At 35.2% G+C, this 19,328-nt stretch overlaps 3 protein-coding genes across 5 annotated transcripts; all 3 read left to right on the forward strand.

The window, feature by feature from the left end:
- Nucleotides 1-1,513: 1,513 nt before the first annotated feature.
- LOC145129713 (Transcription factor jumonji (jmjC) domain-containing protein) lies at nt 1,514-6,228 on the forward strand. The gene is made up of 9 exons (XM_079064494.1): nt 1,514-3,213; nt 3,308-4,252; nt 4,326-4,655; nt 4,741-5,169; nt 5,249-5,321; nt 5,400-5,485; nt 5,577-5,696; nt 5,791-5,861; nt 5,933-6,228. The coding sequence occupies exons 1-9, from the start codon at nt 2,005-2,007 to the stop codon at nt 6,030-6,032; spliced, it is 3,363 nt and encodes a 1,120-aa protein (XP_078920620.1). The 5' UTR covers nt 1,514-2,004; the 3' UTR covers nt 6,033-6,228.
- Nucleotides 6,229-7,453: 1,225 nt separating this feature from the next.
- Nucleotides 7,454-10,730, forward strand: LOC145132623 (CLP protease regulatory subunit CLPX1, mitochondrial-like). Of its 3 annotated transcripts, none has more exons than XM_079067481.1 (14): nt 7,454-8,246; nt 8,312-8,418; nt 8,538-8,621; nt 8,705-8,751; nt 8,835-8,909; nt 8,993-9,070; nt 9,175-9,231; nt 9,323-9,393; nt 9,478-9,577; nt 9,657-9,761; nt 9,857-9,919; nt 9,995-10,117; nt 10,190-10,318; nt 10,410-10,730. In XM_079067481.1, exons 1-14 carry the CDS (start codon nt 7,642-7,644, stop codon nt 10,491-10,493), a joined length of 1,728 nt encoding a protein of 575 aa, XP_078923607.1. In that variant the 5' UTR covers nt 7,454-7,641; the 3' UTR covers nt 10,494-10,730. The 3 variants fall into 3 exon arrangements, with proteins under 3 accessions (XP_078923607.1, XP_078923608.1, XP_078923610.1); XM_079067482.1 differs by having other exon boundaries at nt 7,456-8,242; nt 8,323-8,418; XM_079067484.1 differs by having other exon boundaries at nt 8,118-8,246; nt 8,323-8,418.
- A 2,511-nt stretch (nt 10,731-13,241) lies between these two features.
- LOC145132325 (E3 ubiquitin-protein ligase SINAT3-like) lies at nt 13,242-14,998 on the forward strand. Its single transcript, XM_079067073.1, has 3 exons — nt 13,242-13,714; nt 14,086-14,472; nt 14,555-14,998. Exons 1-3 carry the CDS (start codon nt 13,511-13,513, stop codon nt 14,915-14,917), a joined length of 954 nt encoding a protein of 317 aa, XP_078923199.1. The 5' UTR covers nt 13,242-13,510; the 3' UTR covers nt 14,918-14,998.
- Nucleotides 14,999-19,328: the final 4,330 nt, after the last annotated feature.

Here is a 19,328-nt window from a genome sequence, read left to right on the forward strand (position 1 = left end):
GATGAACTAACTTGACATTGTTGGTGATGAACTAACTTGATCCTGTGATGATCCCATAGATTTTGGGAGTCAAATCTAATTATGCAATGATGTATCAAGTAGAGTCAAATAGAATTACCCATTACACCAATGTGAGTCGATCAAAGCTGAAAGGGCAATCTGATAGCCCTAGCCCACAAAAGCAACCATAACAATGAATAACAGGCTATCGCACCCGCCTGACACCACCAAGTTAACCCACGATAAGGATTTGGGAAGAAGGAAACATCAATAGAAACCTGCAAAAATAAATGAAATCAAATTAGGAGTAGGAGAAGTCGAAGGGAAAGAAAAAGGTACGACCGGGATCCAGAGGGTCACTCTTATATTCCTTATCAAGTAAACCTCGACACGCAATTGAGTCGTGACTTATGCAGTTAATTGCCGGTTGTGGAGTTGAAGAAATGAGCAAGTGGGAGGTTGAAGACAAAGTGGCGTAGGTCAAGTCGTAACCGCAAAAAAAAAAACGTATAAATACTGAGTTTTAATGGCTGTGATGCAAAGTTTGAGATAACCAACGACTGTAAGGAAAGAAGCGGTTATTGACGCCCCAATGTTAGTAATATTAATAATTTTGGTAGTCCATTCCATTTATTGAGTCAACCATTTGGTCAACTCACTTTGCCAAATTGACACGTTTGCCCTTTTAACTTTTAAAATGTTAATTATTTTTCACTTCTATTTTCTTGAACTTCATGTCAACTAATGATATGATTATTCATTGATGATTTAGCTATATAAATCACCTTTCATTTATTTACTTTATTAATTTAAGAACCTAATCTTAAATTTTAGGATGTTACACAAATTGCATGAAATAACAACACACTTTACTATTTTTTTACTAATATAAGCAAAATAATTTTTTACCCATAATAGCAATGTATTTGTAATTATTTACTCTTAATAACACCGTAACCACATTTCTTTACCAATGATTGTAATATTTAGCTCATAATAGCAACATACTTAGTTTTACTTTACATATAATAACAATGCACTTATAATTCTTTAGTCATCAAAACAACATAATTACATTCTTTTACCAATAATAACAATACGTAACAAATAAAATATGATGCCCATATTAATAAATATAAGTACATTATTATTATTATTTTAAACAAAAAATAAAATACATAACGATTATCCTTAAAAAAAACATATATAGTTTATTATTAGGTACAAAGAATATACAAATATACATGAGTTCTCAATATACAGTCTTTATATTGGTAGATAGAGTAAAATACGTTGTGATTATCCGTAATTAGCCTTAAATCACTACAATTTTATTAGAAAAGCTACAAAAGATCGATATCAACTTAAATATAAATATTTAAGAATAATCGTTTTGACCAAAATTTGAAGTTGGGTTACAACTTACAAGATGCTACTAAACCCCACATACGTTTCGTGATAGCTCGAGCTTTCCTATGAAAAAGTGTCGCACCTGCCGGCGATGGCCCAGTCCCGTCGAGCCGTCGACTGCGGGAAAACGTAACTGAACAGCGCGTGCTTGTCACTCACTTTTTGAAATAAGTCTTATTTCTGGTGGTGTGGTATTGCTAAACAGCGGCATTAAAGTTGGGAATTTTACGTTACATCAAATCCTAACCATCCATCCATCTAAGTTTTCATACATTTCAAAGATCAACAAGAAAACCACTTATTAGGTTTTTGTATGCTGACACTACCACCGTAAGTCCGTACTACACCCATTTGTTCTTGAATTTGAATTGCTAGTCTCTTTGTTATTTTCATCAAAAGAACGAAAAAGATAATTTCTTTAAAAGATTCCATCTTTTGGTATTTCAAGAATCGTATACCCAACCCAATGTTAAGGTGTTTTCTTTTCCCCCTCTCGTGGGTTCTAATTGAATTGAAGGAGCAATTCTAGGGTTTTGAGATTAGGGGTTTTTCTTTCCGAAGTTGCTTTTTCTTGTGGGTCGTCTAGAATTATAAATGGAAATGGAAGAGGTTGCTGCTATTGAAGACGATAATTCAAGAAATGTCACTGGCGAAGAAGCTGTCGGCATTGTTACAGAAGGAAATCAGGCTGACATGACTGTTGCTGTGGTGATCGAAAACGATGACGGAAATGCAATTCTGGAAGCTGAAACGGATATAACCCTTGCAGAGGATGAGAAATGGGGATTGGTAAGTGAAGAAAATGGTGTTAACAGTGAGATGAAAGATGAGGTTGGTGTTAAGAAAAAGAGGAACCGGCCAAAGAAGGGTGATCGACCAGGGGCAGAGGACAGGGTGATAGTTGTTGGTCTTCATTGCGCCAGTGCTGGTGTTGATTTTTTTAACAAGAAAGGTCGACCTTCTGATTCAAAACACAATAAGAGAAAGTTTTCTTCTTTTATAGACTTTGGTTCAAAGGAGAAGAAAAGGAGGAAGCTCATACCTGGTGCTAATGGTGCTGGTATTAAAATCAGGCGTATAGGACGACCAAAGGGTTCAAAGAACAAGAAGAAAATTGCTAATGGTGATATTATGCCAGTTATGAACGGAAATATTGATGAAAACCATTCTAAAAGTATAGATGTAGGTGAGGGAGGTGAAAGCGAAAACCATGGTGTTAAGGTCAAGCATGTAGGTCGACCAAAGGGTTCAAAAAACAAGAAGAAACTTGGAGTTGATGATGACATGTCAATTATGGAGTTTGGTATTAAAATTAAGACTGATGGACGAGGTAGACCAAAGGGTTCAAAGGACAAGAAGAAGAGGCGCCGAAAACGTTTTCGAGATAATGTTGATGAACATGGCAATCCAATGGAATCAGTACCTTCTTCTTCATATGGAGGTTTCAGAAATAAGCTACAAGCGAAGAAACCACGGTTAATTGTAGCAGGTGAAATCATGGCTTATTCTTCTGATGTTGAAAACGTTAAGGCAGTGGACCCTAGTAGCCCAATAAGGCCCAAAGGAAAGCCCAGGAAATCTATTGATGGGTGCGAGGGTAATTTGAATTTGAAGTGTCATCAGTGCTTGAGGAACTTAAAAAACGTCATCTTTTGTTCAAACTGCAAAAGAAAACATTACTGCAATAACTGCATTGTAAGTTGGTATCCAGAGAGAACAAAAGAAGAAGTCAAGGATGCATGTCCATATTGTCGAGGGAATTGCAATTGCAGAGCTTGTCTTCAAGCAAATGTAATCATAAAGGTAAATACTTTATACTTCCTTCCATTAATTCATTTTTCTAAATGTTTTTGACTCCTATAATCTCATGCCCACCAACTGTTTGATGATATATCAGGCTAGTCATGAAGAAGCCAATGAAGACATCAGATTGCAAAGATCGCTTTACTTGCTCAAGAAAACTCTACCTCTTTTAAAACATATTACAGAAGAGCAAAGATCTGAGCTTTTAATGGAGGCTAGCATACTGGGTGTTGAATTAACAGAAGAACAAATACCCAAAGCTTCATTTGATGAAGATGACAGAGTCTACTGTGACAACTGCAACACATCAATTGTGAACTTCCATAGAAGCTGTCCAAGTCCAGATTGCTCTTATGATATTTGTCTCAACTGTTGTCGTGAGCTTAGAGATGGAATCCAGCCTGGCGGAAGTGAAGCTGAGTCATCATTTCAGCAATTCATTGAGAATTCACAGCTTCAGGGTACAGATTCAAAGGGACAGTTTTTTGGTTGGAAAGCTGACTTTAAAGCACACACTTTTATCAACTCATTAGACTTCCCTGCTTGGAAAGCAGAAAATGACGGTTCTGTCCCTTGTCCCCCAAAAGCCCGTGGAGGCTGTGGGAATGGAATGTTACAGTTAAGACGAGTTTTTGAAGCCAATTGGGTTCAGGAACTGGTTGAGAAGGCCGAGGGCTTAACCGTCAATTTCCAGTTGGCTGATATTGAAACTGGAGAAAACTGTTCAACTTGTAATGTGGAAAATCATCATCATCATCATGGACATGGTGTAAGGAAATCGGCTTCTAGGGAGGGTAGTAGTAATGACAACAATTTACTGTATTGCCCTGATGCTATTGACTTAGAAGACAAAGATTTTGAACATTTTCAAATGCATTGGAGAAGAGGGGAACCCGTTGTGGTTAAAAATGTCCTAAAAAAGACATGTGGACTTAGCTGGGAACCAAGGGTGATGATGCGGGCTTTTAGGAATGCTAAAAAAAAGTTAAAAGAGGAAAATCAATGTGTCAAAGCTATCGACTGTTTGGACTGGAATGAGGTAACTTTTATATCCCTATCTTTTAAGTTTTAACAAATGTTTCTACTAACTTCAAAAACAATGTTTTTTTTAGGTTGAGATTCATTTGAATCAGTTTTTTAGAGGGTATGTAGAGGGGCGTAGGCATGGAAATGAATGGCCAGAGATGTTGAAGCTTAAAGATTGGCCACCAACAAATTCATTTGATGAGTGTTTACCAAGGCATTGTGAGGAATTTATTGCAATGCTTCCATTTAGTGATTATACACATCCAAGATCTGGTCTTTTAAATCTTGCTACAAAGCTTCCGGATGGTTCTAGAAGGCCGGATTTGGGTCCTAAATCTTATATTGCTTACGGGTTTCCGGAAGAACTCGGTAGAGGCGACTCGGTTACAAAACTACACTGTGACATTTCTGATGCTGTAAGTAACATAATTTATGAATTTTTTTTTATATATCAATTCAATTGTTGGTTTTCATGAAATGAATCTGTTGTTTTTGGATCAGGTAAATATATTATTACACACAACTAAAGTAAAAGTTTCTTCCAAAGAGCTTAAAAAAATTGATGAAAAGCGAAAGGAATACAAAGCTGAAGATACGGGTCCCGTGTCAAGTATGAGTCCAGTTAAAACAGAACCACCACCAAAAGATTCATGTAATGGTGATTCTTTGTGCATAAAAAAAGAAGAAGAAGAAGAAGAAGATGTTGATGAAAGCAAGGGTTTAGTGGTCAGAGATCCAAGCATTGACCAAAATGTGAATGGAAGCAGCCAAGATTTTCAAGAAAGTGATGATGGTATTGGTGGTTGTAATATTGAATATGGTGGTGCTTTATGGGATATTTTTCGTAGGCAAGATGTACCAAAGTTGACCGAATATTTGACCAAACATCAAAAAGAATTTCGTGGCATTAACAATGCTCCTGTTAGCTCTGTGAGTATAGTATAAAAAAATCGGGTGATAAACATCAATAAATATAACAATCCAATTGAACTTTTTATTCATGCTTTAGGTTGTTCATCCTCTCCATGATCAAACCTTTTATTTTGATGAAAAGCACAAGAAACAGCTCAAGGAAGAATTTGGTAAGATAATATGAAGATTGACATTGCATATAAATTAAATTCTTTAAAAAAAAATGATGGATGATTTAACTTTTTCAGGTGTGGAGCCATGGACATTTGAACAATACCTTGGTGAAGCTGTTTTCATCCCTGCAGGTTGTCCACATCAAGTTAGAAATAGACAGGTTAGTTAGATCATGCTCAAGTCTAATTAGGGTTTGCTTCTTTTTGACCTAATGGATTAAGCACTTAATCTCATTTTCTATATAATTACAGTCATGCATTAAAGTGGCTCTTGACTTTGTGTCACCGGATAATGTTCAAGAGTGCATACGTTTAACAGAAGAGTTCAGATTACTTCCAAAAACACATAGATCCAAGGAAGATAAACTTGAGGTACATAATCAATCAATCAATCAATTAGGGTTTCTACTGATATGATACAATTAAAAAACACTAGTCTTGAATCTTGATTATAATGTTTTTGCAGGTGAAGAAGATGGGGTTATATGCTGCGAGTCTTGTTATTGATGAAGCCAGTAAATTGATGATGAAAAACAAGTAAAGTTTCTTTGATGATTTCTGTCTAAAACTAAATATCTCTTGACTTTTGTCATTGACTTATTTTACAGTTCTGAATTGCAACCTGATCCTCCAATAGAGCAAGTGAAAGAAAATTTGGAGCAAAGTGTGGAATCAATGGAAGCTGACGTGTCAAGAGAAGGTAGTTAGAAAAAAAAAAAAACAGTCGAAAATGGAACACATACAAGAAAGTTATGGTCTGTATCGATGTTGTATTTCTAATTTATGAGGTAGCATAGCATTAGTTTCTTTTAGATAGATAATCTTGTCAAGTGTTTTTTGTTTTTTTGAGAAGGTTTGAAGTTTATCTGATTTATATGAAAATAAAAACCTCACATATGAATCATGTTTAGAAGATCAAAAAAGGTCAGAGGATCGTTAATGGTTTAAATATTAAAATGCATGATGATAATAATAAACATTATCTTCAAACTAGTTTAAAGACCCCTTAATAAACTATAATATTTATATTACAGAATCACATTTGTAACATGTTGCAGGCCTCAATGTTATTAAAAACTATTTTCTTGTAGTTGAATGATTGAAATGTTTATTCGAACAAACAAATCCTTTTTCCATGGTTAATAAGTTGACTCAATTCCATTAAAAGTAAGTACTTCCGGCCAAATGAAATGCTATTAGTGTTAGATGCATGCATCTTTTAATATGCTTATTTCCCATTTTAGTATTGTGTTTTGCATCTTAATATCATGCATTTTATACCTTTTTGGACACTATGTGCACTTTGGAGGAGGGCTTACTAGGAAGCATCAAAATCGAGTTTGAGACAACAAAAAAAGAATCGAAAATTTTGAAAATTAAAAGAATGCCGATTGGCATATTTATACATTTGCCATGCAATGTTACTCATCGAAACCACATGATTGTGCAACTCAAAACTAGAAAGGGTCACAAAGATCACCATCCATGTAAACTTCAAACACTAATTTATACGAGTTGTGTTACCCTCTGAAACATTATTTGACAACTTTTCAACCAATCAAAATGAATAAAGGATATGTTTTGTCAAGGGTTCAAAAATTGGACTAAAGAAGACTGTTTTAAGAACGAGAGATTTATTTTTTAAGCATCGTAAACATTCTAATGAACATTTTCTAAATGTTGATTTGTTGTTCTGACTACAATTTGGTCTTGTAATTGGTTTTAAGTCGAGATGATCAGTTAAAACCCTAGGATTTCGACTTAAAAGTGTTTAATTTATTTTGTTTTATGTTTTTGTTTGGTAATGCATGTTTAGTGCCAATTAAACTCTTGGTTTCTTACTTAATTTGAGTTGGCCACATCTTGTAGAATTATTGTATTTTTAAAACTTGTAATGGTTAGGAATAAAAAGTCAGTAACAATAATGAATGTGATTCTTAATTAAGCTTTGTTTTCATTATAAACTTGTTTTACATGTTTGAAACCCTTGACAATTAATTTAAGGCCCTTACTTTAATAGGTTATTTAAATATTATCAGAAAAATTATACCTTTTTTTGTGTTGGTGATCCAACAAATACCCTTTCTTGCTATTTCTACAAAGATCTAAAGTTTATTTAAACAAAAAATGAAGTAAAAGCGACATCACTCTGTTTGTATCTTGAATCCGACAACGACCCATACAGATCTTTGTTATATCGTCTTAGACATTTGGTGTATTTTCTCATATACCCATTTCTTGAAGAATTCCCAAAACACCGATAACTTTCCTTCAAAATCCAATCACTTTTCCTGTTTACAGGCTTTCGTCAACAGCCATGGCTGCTGTTGCTGCTCTGAGATCGAAGTCATCCAAAGCCACATCTTCTTTATCATCAGTCTCACAATTTAGATACTTTATTTCAACTCACCGTATGCACGGTGGTCGTATACCCAATTTCCAAATCACTTCTTCAATACCTACAACAAACAAATTAGACGAATATTTCCCTCATCATCACCACCAACACCAATCTTTCAAACCGTTTTCCCTCTCCGGTGAACTTGTTGATAAGGGTTTCGGTTTTTTCAAGAGTAATAATAAAAGGAGACTAGTCAATTTGTCCGGTGGTAAAGGTAGTGGTGGTTGCGGTGATCCGCCAGAGGTTTGGCAGCCTCCCGGAGATGGGATTGTTCCTCAGCCGGGTTTTAAGATGGTTCCGGTATCCAGCGGTGATGACAGTGAAACAAGCACCGGTGGGTTCGGGTCGGGTTCTGGAGATGGGAATTGGGGAGGATCTTCGTTGGGGCATAGCTTCCCAACACCTAAAGAGATCTGTAAAGGGCTTGATAAGTTTGTGATTGGTCAAGAACGAGCTAAAAAGGTACTTGCAGTGGCTGTTTACAATCATTACAAGAGAATCTCTATTGACAGTTCGCGTAAGTAAGCACCTTACTCCCTCTGTCTAATTCCATTTTCTTGTTTTTATGGTATTTGATTCATTGAAGGCCTGCTGCAGGACATTCAAGAAACGACAAGACGAATGCCATGGATGATGATGATGCAGTTGAGCTTGAGAAAAGTAATATCCTTCTAATGGGGCCAACTGGTTCAGGTAATCCTTTTCTTCTTTAATCCTCCACCATGGTTGAATATTGATTGAAGCTGCGTGGATATGGCTTTTTCTGTTATTATCTGCAATTATGTAAGCCTTTATGATTGTTTTGAGAATAGGGAAGACACTTCTTGCAAAAACACTGGCACGCTTAGTGAATGTTCCTTTTGTTATAGCAGATGCTACTACACTCACCCAGGCATGTTTCTATTTTTTGTTTTTTAATATGTTATAATCTTTGGGAATTGGGAATGAGATGCTCAAATTTCTAGCAATTTGCAGGCAGGCTATGTTGGAGAAGATGTGGAATCCATTTTATACAAACTCCTGACTGTATGTCCCTTAATAGTAATACCTTCAATTTCTACACTTGTATAATACTTTTTTTTTTATCTGATCATAACATTTAATTTCAGGTTGCTGATTATAATGTTGCAGCAGCTCAACAGGGCATTGTGTATATAGATGAAGTTGACAAGATTACAAAGAAGGTTTAGTTTCTTCACCTTTCAATTTCAAGCTTATCATAATGTTGAATTTTATAATATTGTTTCTTAATTTGTTGTTTTGACAGGCTGAAAGTGTTAACATTAGCAGAGATGTTTCTGGTGAGGGTGTCCAGCAGGCATTATTAAAGATGCTAGAAGGGACTGTACGTTCTTGTTATTCCTTATATCAAATTATATACTATTAGTTTTATTATGTCAGAAAAAAAAGGAAATTTTTTAAATTTTATTAGTGTTGACCTTTATCCAGATAGTCAATGTCCCTGAAAAGGGTGCACGGAAACATCCTAGAGGAGACAACATTCAGGTAAAAATATAAAATAAATCTTTCTAGTCTTTAATTTACTAAACCAAATTATGAATTTTTTGATACTTATCTATAAGAATATTTGTTACAGATTGATACCAAAGACATCCTGTTTATTTGTGGGGGTGCCTTTATAGATCTTGAAAAAACCATTTCAGAAAGGTATCTATCATTTACTTATTAATCACTCTTTGGTGTTCATAGATATTATAAATATATAATATAATGGATTATTTTTATTTTCAGACGCCAAGATTCTTCTATTGGTTTTGGTGCACCTGTTCGTGCTAACATGAGAACTGGAGGTGTTACATCTGCTTCAGTGACTTCAACTTTATTGGAGACTGTAAATCCCTACTCTTTTTTCTTTCTTCCATTAAGTGTATGTATGTGTCTGAATAAATTGTGTGGTTTATGTTTGTTAGGTTGAAAGTAGTGATCTTATTGCATATGGTCTGATACCTGAATTTGTTGGAAGGTTTCCAATTCTTGTCAACTTATTAGCTCTTACAGAGCCTCAACTTGTTCAGGTACCTTTGTAGGCATTAATTAACTTACTTTTTGGTAGGTGTGTTTCTTTTTGTTAAAGTAAAGTGGATGAATATATAATATTAATGTTTTGTAGGTGCTAACTGAGCCAAAGAATGCATTGGGGAAACAGTACAAGAAGTTATTTCAGATGAATCAAGTAAGTCTTCTTTCATCTCTCAACACATTTACTAATGTTTATATGTTAGTTGTAATTGTTTATTATTTTTTGCAGGTTAACCTACATTATACAGAAAGTGCTTTGAGATTAATTGCAAGAAAAGCAATAACTAAGAACACTGGGGCCCGTGGTTTGAGGGCCTTATTGGAAAACATATTGATGGATGCCATGTATGAGGTTTGTGTCTAAAAGATTTATTATTATTTTTGTAATGAAATGATAGAATGATAATTTATGAATGTATTGCAGATTCCTGATGAAAGAACAGGTAAAGATATAATAGATGGTGTGGTTGTTGATGAGGAGGCAGTTGGGAGTGGTGCTAAAATCCTCCATGGTCAAGGTGCTCTTGCCCATTATCTATCACAACATTTACAGGTAACTAACTTAAAAGGCTACATCCTGTTTTTGATTTTTGATTAATTAATTTTACTATAAAAAGATTTACGGTTGTATTTTGTCTTTGCAGACGAGCGTAGATAGGGCGGCAGATGGTGGAGCCGAGGCGGAGATGGAGGCGGAGGCGGAGTTGCCTTCTATTGCTGCCATGTAAATCATGGGAAAGATTGTATCGGTAACCATGTGTATGTATAGATAATATGTACTAATTTAAGCTCTAATGAGAAACATTAATTTAATAATTAAATTTATGTTGGATGCTTTCATCATTATTGCAATCAAATGTCAATATGTTGTAGTATCATTTATTCTCCTCCCTACATACGGTACTTGATGTACACCCTGTCATAGTAGTTCTGATAATTTTAATTTTAATATCTCATAAAAGCTACATGTTTATTTCTTCCTTTTTATGATTTAAATCTTGTTCTTTACTGGCGAAAATCTATCATTCTGATTGTAACTTGAAATCAAGCATGGGGGAGGATCTACCCCGACCAAAATAATGAGTAAAAACCATAAACACAAGTTTAAGTTATGAGATGTTGGTGATCTGTCGTCTGATCACTTTGGTGGAGTGCCAAAGAGATTTAGACTGTAGACAGTGATCTGATAATACAAATATGTTGGTGCAAAGTGCAAGTATAATAGAAAAACACCTTGACAAGTTACAGATTAGCATACAAGGAAGGGGTGACTTGTGGGTTTTGTTTTGTCATAGAGTTGAGTTGGGGCCCGGCCTACTTTGATCAACTTGGGGTTGACTTATCGGTTCAAGATTAAGCCAACTAGTCAGTTTGATGTCTTCAAAACTACATGCAACCTTTTGGAACCCTCATCTTTATTTATTTTCTGGATAGTATAAGTATGATGCATTTTGATATTGAACTATACCAATACAACAAACATGGTATATTGCATATTCCTTTGTGCGTGCCTAGGATTATCCTGCAAAATTGTTTGTGGTAACCTAAACATAGAGTTAATTTTTTATGAAATAGAATACAATATTATAAAGAATAGAAATGTATTACTATTTATTTTTATATTTAATCTAATTGGGGATAATACCAGAGGTGTTGAAGTTAGTAATATTTTGTGTCCCGTGTGTTTGGAATACCCAGAGGTCATTGATCATGTGTTGTGGAAGTGTGCCACTTTGGGTTTAGTTTGGGAGAAGGTCTTTGCTTAGTTAGATTTTGAAGTCCCTTTGATGGGAATGTTAGGTGATGTGTTTGAACGGATTGAGGAGTTACATATACGACCCTTAAAAAGGAAGTGTTAGAAGCTATTACATGTGTGGTGATTTGGGTCCTATGCCGATTCATGAATGATTCTGTTTTTAGCGTTTCTCACCTGGTGAAAGATAGACTTTTTGATAGTGTTAGTGGAGTATTCGTTTTTTTGGATTGTTAGTAGGAACAAAAAAGTGTTGGTTAGTTGGAGTCTTTTGGCTCCAAAATCCTCTTTTAGATAGTTCCTTATAAATGATGTGTTTTGTTAGCTGCTAGTTTGTTTATAATAATTATTTAGCTGCTTAAAAAAACATATATATTTTTGAATATGAGATAATGGGTGAAAGAAGGATGGAGATGGAGGTATTTAGCTATGAGACGCATACCCAGGAATTTTGATGCTTATACACCAAGGATTTGTTGATGGTGCCAACCTAACACTACCCTCAATCCACTCATCATTCTCTTTTTGCTTTATAAACTTAGGCAAACCATATGCTTTATTATCTTTTTCTTTTTGCTTCTTGATTAATCTTAATAATTTATTTTAAATGTGTCGGATAGATAATATAATCTCAACTTTCTTATTCTATTTGGAATATCCTCCTACAATGTTCTCCTACTTATCTTCCTACCCATGTTAAATAGTGACAAGTAGATTAAAAATATTATTAAGAAAAATTAAATATGACACATGTCATCATTTGAAATGGGTAGGAAGATGGTAGAAAGAAATTGTATGAGGATATTTAATTTCTCGAAAAGAGTTTTAAATGTCCAAATGAACCATCATTTCCATTTATTTTATGTCATCAATAAAGATGTATTTAAGCATATATAGTTGAATACTCTGTTTAATTTTGTCTTGAGATATTTGAAGCAAAAATCCTATCTTCTTTATAATATTATGAACATTCTTATAATGTTTATGACTTTGATGAATATTTCTGGCAAAAATCTTGATTTGTTTAGAGTTAAACAAGGAGTATTACAATATTAGATGTGTAAACAAGGAGTATTATAATAGCTAAGTCAAATAGCGAAATATATGTTATTACTTTGACTAAAATTTATTTTCAATAACAGTTCAATTTTATTTTCTATCGGAACCAGGATATATATACACTGCCGTGTAATTTTCTAATATTAGATTTTTTTATAGCTTTAATCTTTTATTATAATAAATATCGAGTAAAACAAAACTTGAAGCAACCCCCTTTTATATAAAATTTTGACGTAGTTTATTTGATAAAGAAATGGTTCTAGAGTAGCTTTTGTCTTATTTTAATATTAATCTTGGTTTATACGTAATAAAAGTAGCATCCTTTTTCATAAAACATAAAACAAATAATACTATAATGGAATATATAATCTTAAAAAGTAACTAACTATTTATTATAAATAATTAAAGAAAAAAAACCTTAAATATCTATAAAAACATAAATCAATCTATTGAACTTTTTATATCATCAAATAAAAAAATAAAAAAACAAAACTCTAATTAGACCAGATAAATAATATAAGCCGTCGTTTCATTGAATCTGAATGAGTTCAAAAAAATTCAACGGCGATGCTTACACCTCTCGTCCTATGGGTATAATAATAATAATACTCATACAGATACAAAGAGAAAGAGAGAGAAATACAGGGGGGTTGGGGTTGTGGTTGGGGTTGGGGTTGGGTTGACAGAGAGAAGAAAAGAACCTCTTTCTTACAGAGACAGAGAAAAAGGTGTTTGGTTTGGTTCATTCCATAAATCGATCTGTTCATCACTTTTCTGTTGGAGCCGTCTTCGCCCTTTTTCGCATTTTCTTCAAATCAGAAGTTGTGACAGTTATGGAGATCAGAAGACAGAGTTTGAATCCTTATTTGGATTATTGATTTCAAAAGATTGGGTGTTCAATTTGGATTTGTCAATCAAGAACAAGGGCTATCTATGGATTTGGATAATATAGAGTGCGTGTCTTCTTCGGATGGAATGGAAGACGAAGAGATCCACACCCACCAGTTCTCTTCAAAACCTCACAATAATAATAATAACATCGGAATACTACCCTCTGGATTGACTCCCGCTACAAGCGTTCATGAATTGTTGGAGTGCCCTGTTTGTACTAATTCTATGTACCCTCCAATTCACCAGGTTTTGTAATCGATTCCCTTTTTTTCATCCCGTCTAATCGTTATTTCTTGTTGATTTAGTGTATCGTGTTTGATTTGATTGATTGATTGAGAATAAATAGGGCAATTTCATTTTCAACTTTGATACCATACTGGATTGGATTACAGTTTGTCTGATTTCTCTTAAGAAAATGGATTGAAATTCTGCGATTCAGATTTGAAATTGTACACGTAGTAATACGGATTTGGGATTCTAATAAAATTATGATTAGTGGATTGATTTGTTGATTTTAGAGGAACAAGAACAATTTTGAATTATAGTTTGGTTTTTTTTTTTGTGTTGATAGAATTATTACAAAGAGTTGTTGAAGTTGGTTGTTTACATTTATACAGTGTCACAATGGACACACATTATGCTCGACCTGTAAAACAAGGGTACACAACAGATGTCCTACATGCAGACAAGAACTGGGTGATATCAGATGCTTAGCTTTGGAAAAAGTTGCAGAATCACTGGAACTTCCCTGCAGATATTTTTCATTGGGATGCCCAGAAATTTTCCCATATTACAGCAAACTAAAGCATGAAGCTTTATGCAACTTCAGACCCTACAACTGCCCATACGCCGGATCTGAATGTTCAGTCACCGGAGACATTCCTTTTCTGGTCACCCATCTCCGAGACGACCACAAAGTCGACATGCACACAGGCTGTACTTTTAACCACCGTTATGTCAAATCCAACCCCCGTGAAGTTGAAAACGCTACCTGGATGCTAACAGTGAGTTCACTTCACTTTTCCCCTGATTTCTGATTTCCGATTTTAGGGTTTTCTCTTTAATGGGTAATGTAATGTTTGGCAGGTGTTCCATTGTTTTGGGCAGTACTTCTGTCTTCACTTTGAAGCGTTTCAGCTAGGGATGGCACCTGTTTACATGGCGTTTCTTCGATTCATGGGGGATGAAGCAGATGCCAGGAATTACAGCTACAGTTTAGAGGTCGGAGCCAACGGGAGGAAGCTAATTTGGGAAGGAACACCGAGGAGTATCAGAGATAGCCATAGGAAGGTAAGGGATAGTCATGATGGGTTGATTATACAGAGAAACATGGCGCTCTTCTTCTCCGGTGGTGACAGGAAAGAACTCAAACTTAGGGTTACAGGGAAGATATGGAAAGAACAACAGAATCTGGAAACTGGGGTTTGTATTCCTAATCTGTGTAGCTGAGATTTAGGGTTTAATCTCCTTTTCTTTTCTTCCTTTCAATGTGTTTGATGAATGAATGAATGAATGAATGATTCTTCTCTCGTTGCATGTGTTATACTTCAGATTTCTGGTGTACGTAAGATTCAGGTTGTTATAGCTATTCAATTTCTTCATCTTGTTTATTCAAAGGGTAAATTGCTTAAGATAGAGTTTACAAAATTTTTGATTTCGACTGTGTTTTACAATGTTGTTCCAAATTCTCTCTATTACCCGATTGTCGTGTATCCCCTTTTGCCGAACAAGCGTGCCATTTACTCCCTTTGCTCTAATTGCGCCACATCATTGACACATGGTTGAAACTTGAAACATTCGGGTGTTTGGTTTATCTTTTTTAGAGGTAAAAGTCCTTTTTGAAAAAGATAAAATGTAAAAGATGTTTGGTAAAAGGATTTTAAAATCTACTTTTAGATTTTTGATATAAGAAAAACTGACTTTTTGGAAAAGTCAGAAAAACCTGACTTTATGTCACTTTTCCAAAAAGGACTTTTGCCTATAAAAAAGATAAGCCACACACCCCAACATTCTCTTTAAAGACGATCCAAGTTGGACATGGATCGAAGTTTGCTATAACAACCTGAATCTTTTAAAAAGCACTAATGGAGTTGTCAGAGTTGTGGTCTGCATAACTTTTCTATTTTCTTCCAAAGTGTTCTCTCACGAAGCAAAGAAAACAAGAAATCTACAAAATCTTTTTTTCCTCGCTTCAAAGTTCTCCTTCCATAATGTTCTCTTATCGAGAGAAATTGCAACCAAAACACTACTTGCGGCAAGAAACAAGGTTGAACTGGATTTTGACATGGGAAAGGAATAAATAAAAATCTCTTTCTTGAAACAATGTATATACAATTTGCCACTTACAAAGGTAATATTAGGCCCTTAAATGGCAATATTATGTGGCCCAAAACCCTTTACAATAAAACCATTACCATCAATTGCTAGAAGAATTGCCAAGGAGGCCTAAAACAGAAAATAAAAGACATGTTACATAGGAGGATGGAACTTGGAAGATATAATAGACTACGAGCTAATGGTGGCACACAAATTTACACAAACTAATGGGAATAAGGACATAACAAAATGACATGCAAAAAAAAAAAAAAATAACACCACCAAAAGAGAAAAAAAAAAAAAAAGTAGGAAGAACATTAAAAACAAGTCAGACTGAGACGAGCACAAAAGCTAGTCAAAGATCTAGAAACCGGAACAAGCATTCAGAGAAAGATAATAAGATTAGAACCTTTATCTTTTATGTAATATGTGATCGTAAGCCTGGAGGGAGTGGTGCCATCGAAACCGTACTCACTTCATTGCCACATAAGCACCATATTATTTTTACCACAAAAGTGTGGTTCCTTGCCATACCTAAGGAGTGGTGACACACTTTATTTAAAAAAAAAATTTAATTTAAATAAAAACTTTAATTTTCTCCCCACCTAAGCACAAAATGGTCAAATTCTCCCCATCCAATAACAAAACGCGGCCATTTTTTACCACACTGCGGTCTAAACCGCACCCAAACCGCACCCAAGGGGCGGTGTTCGCTGCCTAGGTGGTGAAATCGCACTCCCTCTACCGCACCACTCCCCCAAGTCTAACAGTAATATATTTCACTTAGTTATCAGGACAATGAGAAGATAGATGAAGGTGTTGTAGGGGGTATACTAATCAAATTTGAAACATCCCAAAAACCATAATAAAAATTTTCATTTTTAAAATCCTTTAATAATCCATAAGCTATACAAAAACATTGTTTTCAATAACGTAGTCAAAATCAGAGTATCCCAAAATCATCAATCAACAAAATATCTAAGGATGATGTGCATAATCACGCCTTCGCATTGCCCCGATCATCTGGTGTACATGAAACCATGAAATCAAACTGTAAGCACGAAGCTTAGTGAATTCCCCCAAAATACCACCACACAAACATATACCAACATGCATAGTGGGTCCACAACCATCGTACTGGATTACACCTGAGCCCACAACACGAGTCTGGATTGCCCACCTGGCCCACAACTCATGTCTGGATTGCTCCTAAGCCCACAACATAAGTCTGACTTGCCTTTCTGGCCCTCAGCTCATGTCTGGCTTGCTCCTGAGCCCACAACATAAGTTTGGCTTGCATTTCCGGCCCTTAGCTTATGTCTGGCTTGCTCCCAGGTTTGTTGGCTTCCGCACAGAACAATATTGCCTCAACCCAACCACAATATGTCGATATATGCAACATATAACATATAACCAGGAAACAGATAATCATTTAGATCTAACAGATCACTACATCATAACAACATCCTATATACCAAGATACATAACCTAGTGGGCCCGCATTGATGCCTTCGACCCATAAGTGAAATGAGGAAAACTCACCTGAACAACTCAACAAAAGCTCAACAGCTACCTCAACAACAACACCGCCAACCCAAGCTTCCTAAAACCAAGCTGAGACCAATCATTAGCCAAATGCTCAATTCTGCCCAAGTTTGACCCAAAAGTCAAACTGGTCAAAAAATTAATGGTAAAAAGTCAACTGTCACGTCGTGGCCATCTATGACCACGTCGTGGCCCCACAAACGACAAAACAGACTAGACATCCTCAATCGCCACACCGTGGCAATGTAAGGCCATGCCATGGCAACCTAAGTCCACGCCGTGGCCTTCAATCTGAAAATCTTTTCTTCAATAAGATCTTAAACCATAAAGACCAAAACTCATACATCAGATCTGGTTCCTAATAGCTTTATAATGGATAAAGTTTCCCAACTTTATCCATTTGGATGGTCCAAACATAGAAGATCTAGTCTTTAAGTCTCAAAAGGGACCAAAAATGCATCTTTCTTAACTTAATCCATTAAGTCCAACTCTCCAACCTTAAGATCTGGATCAACATAATGTTTGGATGGATAATGTCCCAAGCTTTCAAGATCTAAACTTTAATACACCAAAATGACCTAAAGGACCAAGATAAGTTGCATGACTAAAAGAGAATACAAAACAGTTTAACATGCTTCTCATTTCATTATAACCATTCCAGGACTGTTTAAACCGTCAAAATGGTGAAATTTATGATTGTTTTGACCAAATTTTATTTTTAATGGATTTCTATCAAAATGCAATGCACTTTTAATTTTGAATATGTTTAAGATGCAATGTACTGTTAGGATGAAAAAACGAGATGACGAATGCGAAATCTGAAGAACAATCATGAATCAATCACCATAAAGTTGCAAGTAATCTGACAAAGTTTTTGTATCTCATTGATTTGGAAATTGGACGTACAAAGAACTTTATGAGGAAAAAGCTTACCTAACAAGCTAAGCTAATGACTATATATAGGGAAAATAAAACATTTACCAAAAATACAAAACCCTAAAAAAAGTCTTCCATAATTAACATAAATGCCAAATCAGTTTCAATATCTCAAATACTCAACATGTACCATGTCATTTTTTATTGTTTTTATCAAAATGGTCAAAAGATGCAATGTTCTTTCAATGAATTGGACCCAAAATCATCATGAAATGGTTGTTATTGAACTATTATAATCTCTGGCCTTTTCTAATTGCACAAATACATTTTTTTCGAAAGAGCACATGAAACATCCCAAAAAATACAGTCTAAAAATTTCATTTTAAACCATTAATAATAAAACCATAATCATCAAACGTCATATAAAAATCATAAACAATGTATCTCAAAATATCATAACAACTGTCAAATATATCATAGTATAAACATCCCAGGCTGAACAAATGGTGTGTGCACTGCAATCTTCCCGAGCTCTTCTTTTAAAAACCGAGGTACCTGAAACCAAATGTAACACCGGATTGCTGGTATGTATTTTATTTATGAATTTTATGTATTTTCTCTGGGACTCGACGAGTTGATGGACCAACTCGTCGAGTAGAGACGGGATCCGCAGGAAGTTTAAGTGACCTACCCGACGAGTCGGGGACTGACTCGGCGAGTAGGTGCTGTTTGGGTGAAACCCTAAATTTGAGGGTTTGCACCCTATTTAAACGTCTTATTGCAGCCTCCATCGTCCCTTATGCTCTCAGAACACCTCATATCGAAACCCTAGCCGCTTTGAGTGATCTAAGGCCATTTTTGGTGCTTTTGGGTGGTTTGTGAAGCTTGAAAGGAAGGAAGAAGCTTGGGAATTCGAGTTGGGGCTTGTAGATCCAGAGATCTTACTCCATCTTCAACTCAATCAAGGTAAATGCCCCCTGTTTTGGTCTTCCATTTGGTTTTTCATCTTTAGAGCTTAGATTATGGGTGCATTTAGGGCTTTCTAAGCCATTTTCAGATTTGTGAGGTGATTCATGGAGTTCTACTTTCAGATCTGAGTCATTGGAGGGGTCTCATGGCATAA

The sequence above is a fragment of the Lactuca virosa genome, chromosome 8 (assembly GCF_052849685.1).
Source record: "Lactuca virosa cultivar CGN04683 chromosome 8, Lactuca_virosa_CGN04683_v6, whole genome shotgun sequence".
Classification (NCBI taxonomy): domain Eukaryota; kingdom Viridiplantae; phylum Streptophyta; class Magnoliopsida; order Asterales; family Asteraceae; genus Lactuca; species Lactuca virosa.

What these genes read in the sequence shown, in the direction of transcription:
- LOC145132325 (XM_079067073.1), top strand. Translation starts at nt 13,511, where the DNA reads ATGGATTTGGATAATATAGAGTGCGTGTCTTCTTCGGATGGAATGGAA. An exon ending in TGTACCCTCCAATTCACCAG is followed by an intron (nt 13,715 to 14,085) that starts GTTTTGTAATCG and finishes ACATTTATACAG; the next exon opens with TGTCACAATGGACACACATT. An exon ending in ACGCTACCTGGATGCTAACA is followed by an intron (nt 14,473 to 14,554) that starts GTGAGTTCACTT and finishes AATGTTTGGCAG; the next exon opens with GTGTTCCATTGTTTTGGGCA.
- LOC145132623 (XM_079067481.1), top strand. Translation starts at nt 7,642, where the DNA reads ATGGCTGCTGTTGCTGCTCTGAGATCGAAGTCATCCAAAGCCACATCT. An exon ending in TAAAGATGCTAGAAGGGACT is followed by an intron (nt 9,071 to 9,174) that starts GTACGTTCTTGT and finishes ACCTTTATCCAG; the next exon opens with ATAGTCAATGTCCCTGAAAA. An exon ending in CAGAGCCTCAACTTGTTCAG is followed by an intron (nt 9,762 to 9,856) that starts GTACCTTTGTAG and finishes AATGTTTTGTAG; the next exon opens with GTGCTAACTGAGCCAAAGAA.
- LOC145129713 (XM_079064494.1), top strand. Translation starts at nt 2,005, where the DNA reads ATGGAAATGGAAGAGGTTGCTGCTATTGAAGACGATAATTCAAGAAAT. An exon ending in AAGCAAATGTAATCATAAAG is followed by an intron (nt 3,214 to 3,307) that starts GTAAATACTTTA and finishes ATGATATATCAG; the next exon opens with GCTAGTCATGAAGAAGCCAA. An exon ending in ATCAAGTTAGAAATAGACAG is followed by an intron (nt 5,486 to 5,576) that starts GTTAGTTAGATC and finishes ATATAATTACAG; the next exon opens with TCATGCATTAAAGTGGCTCT.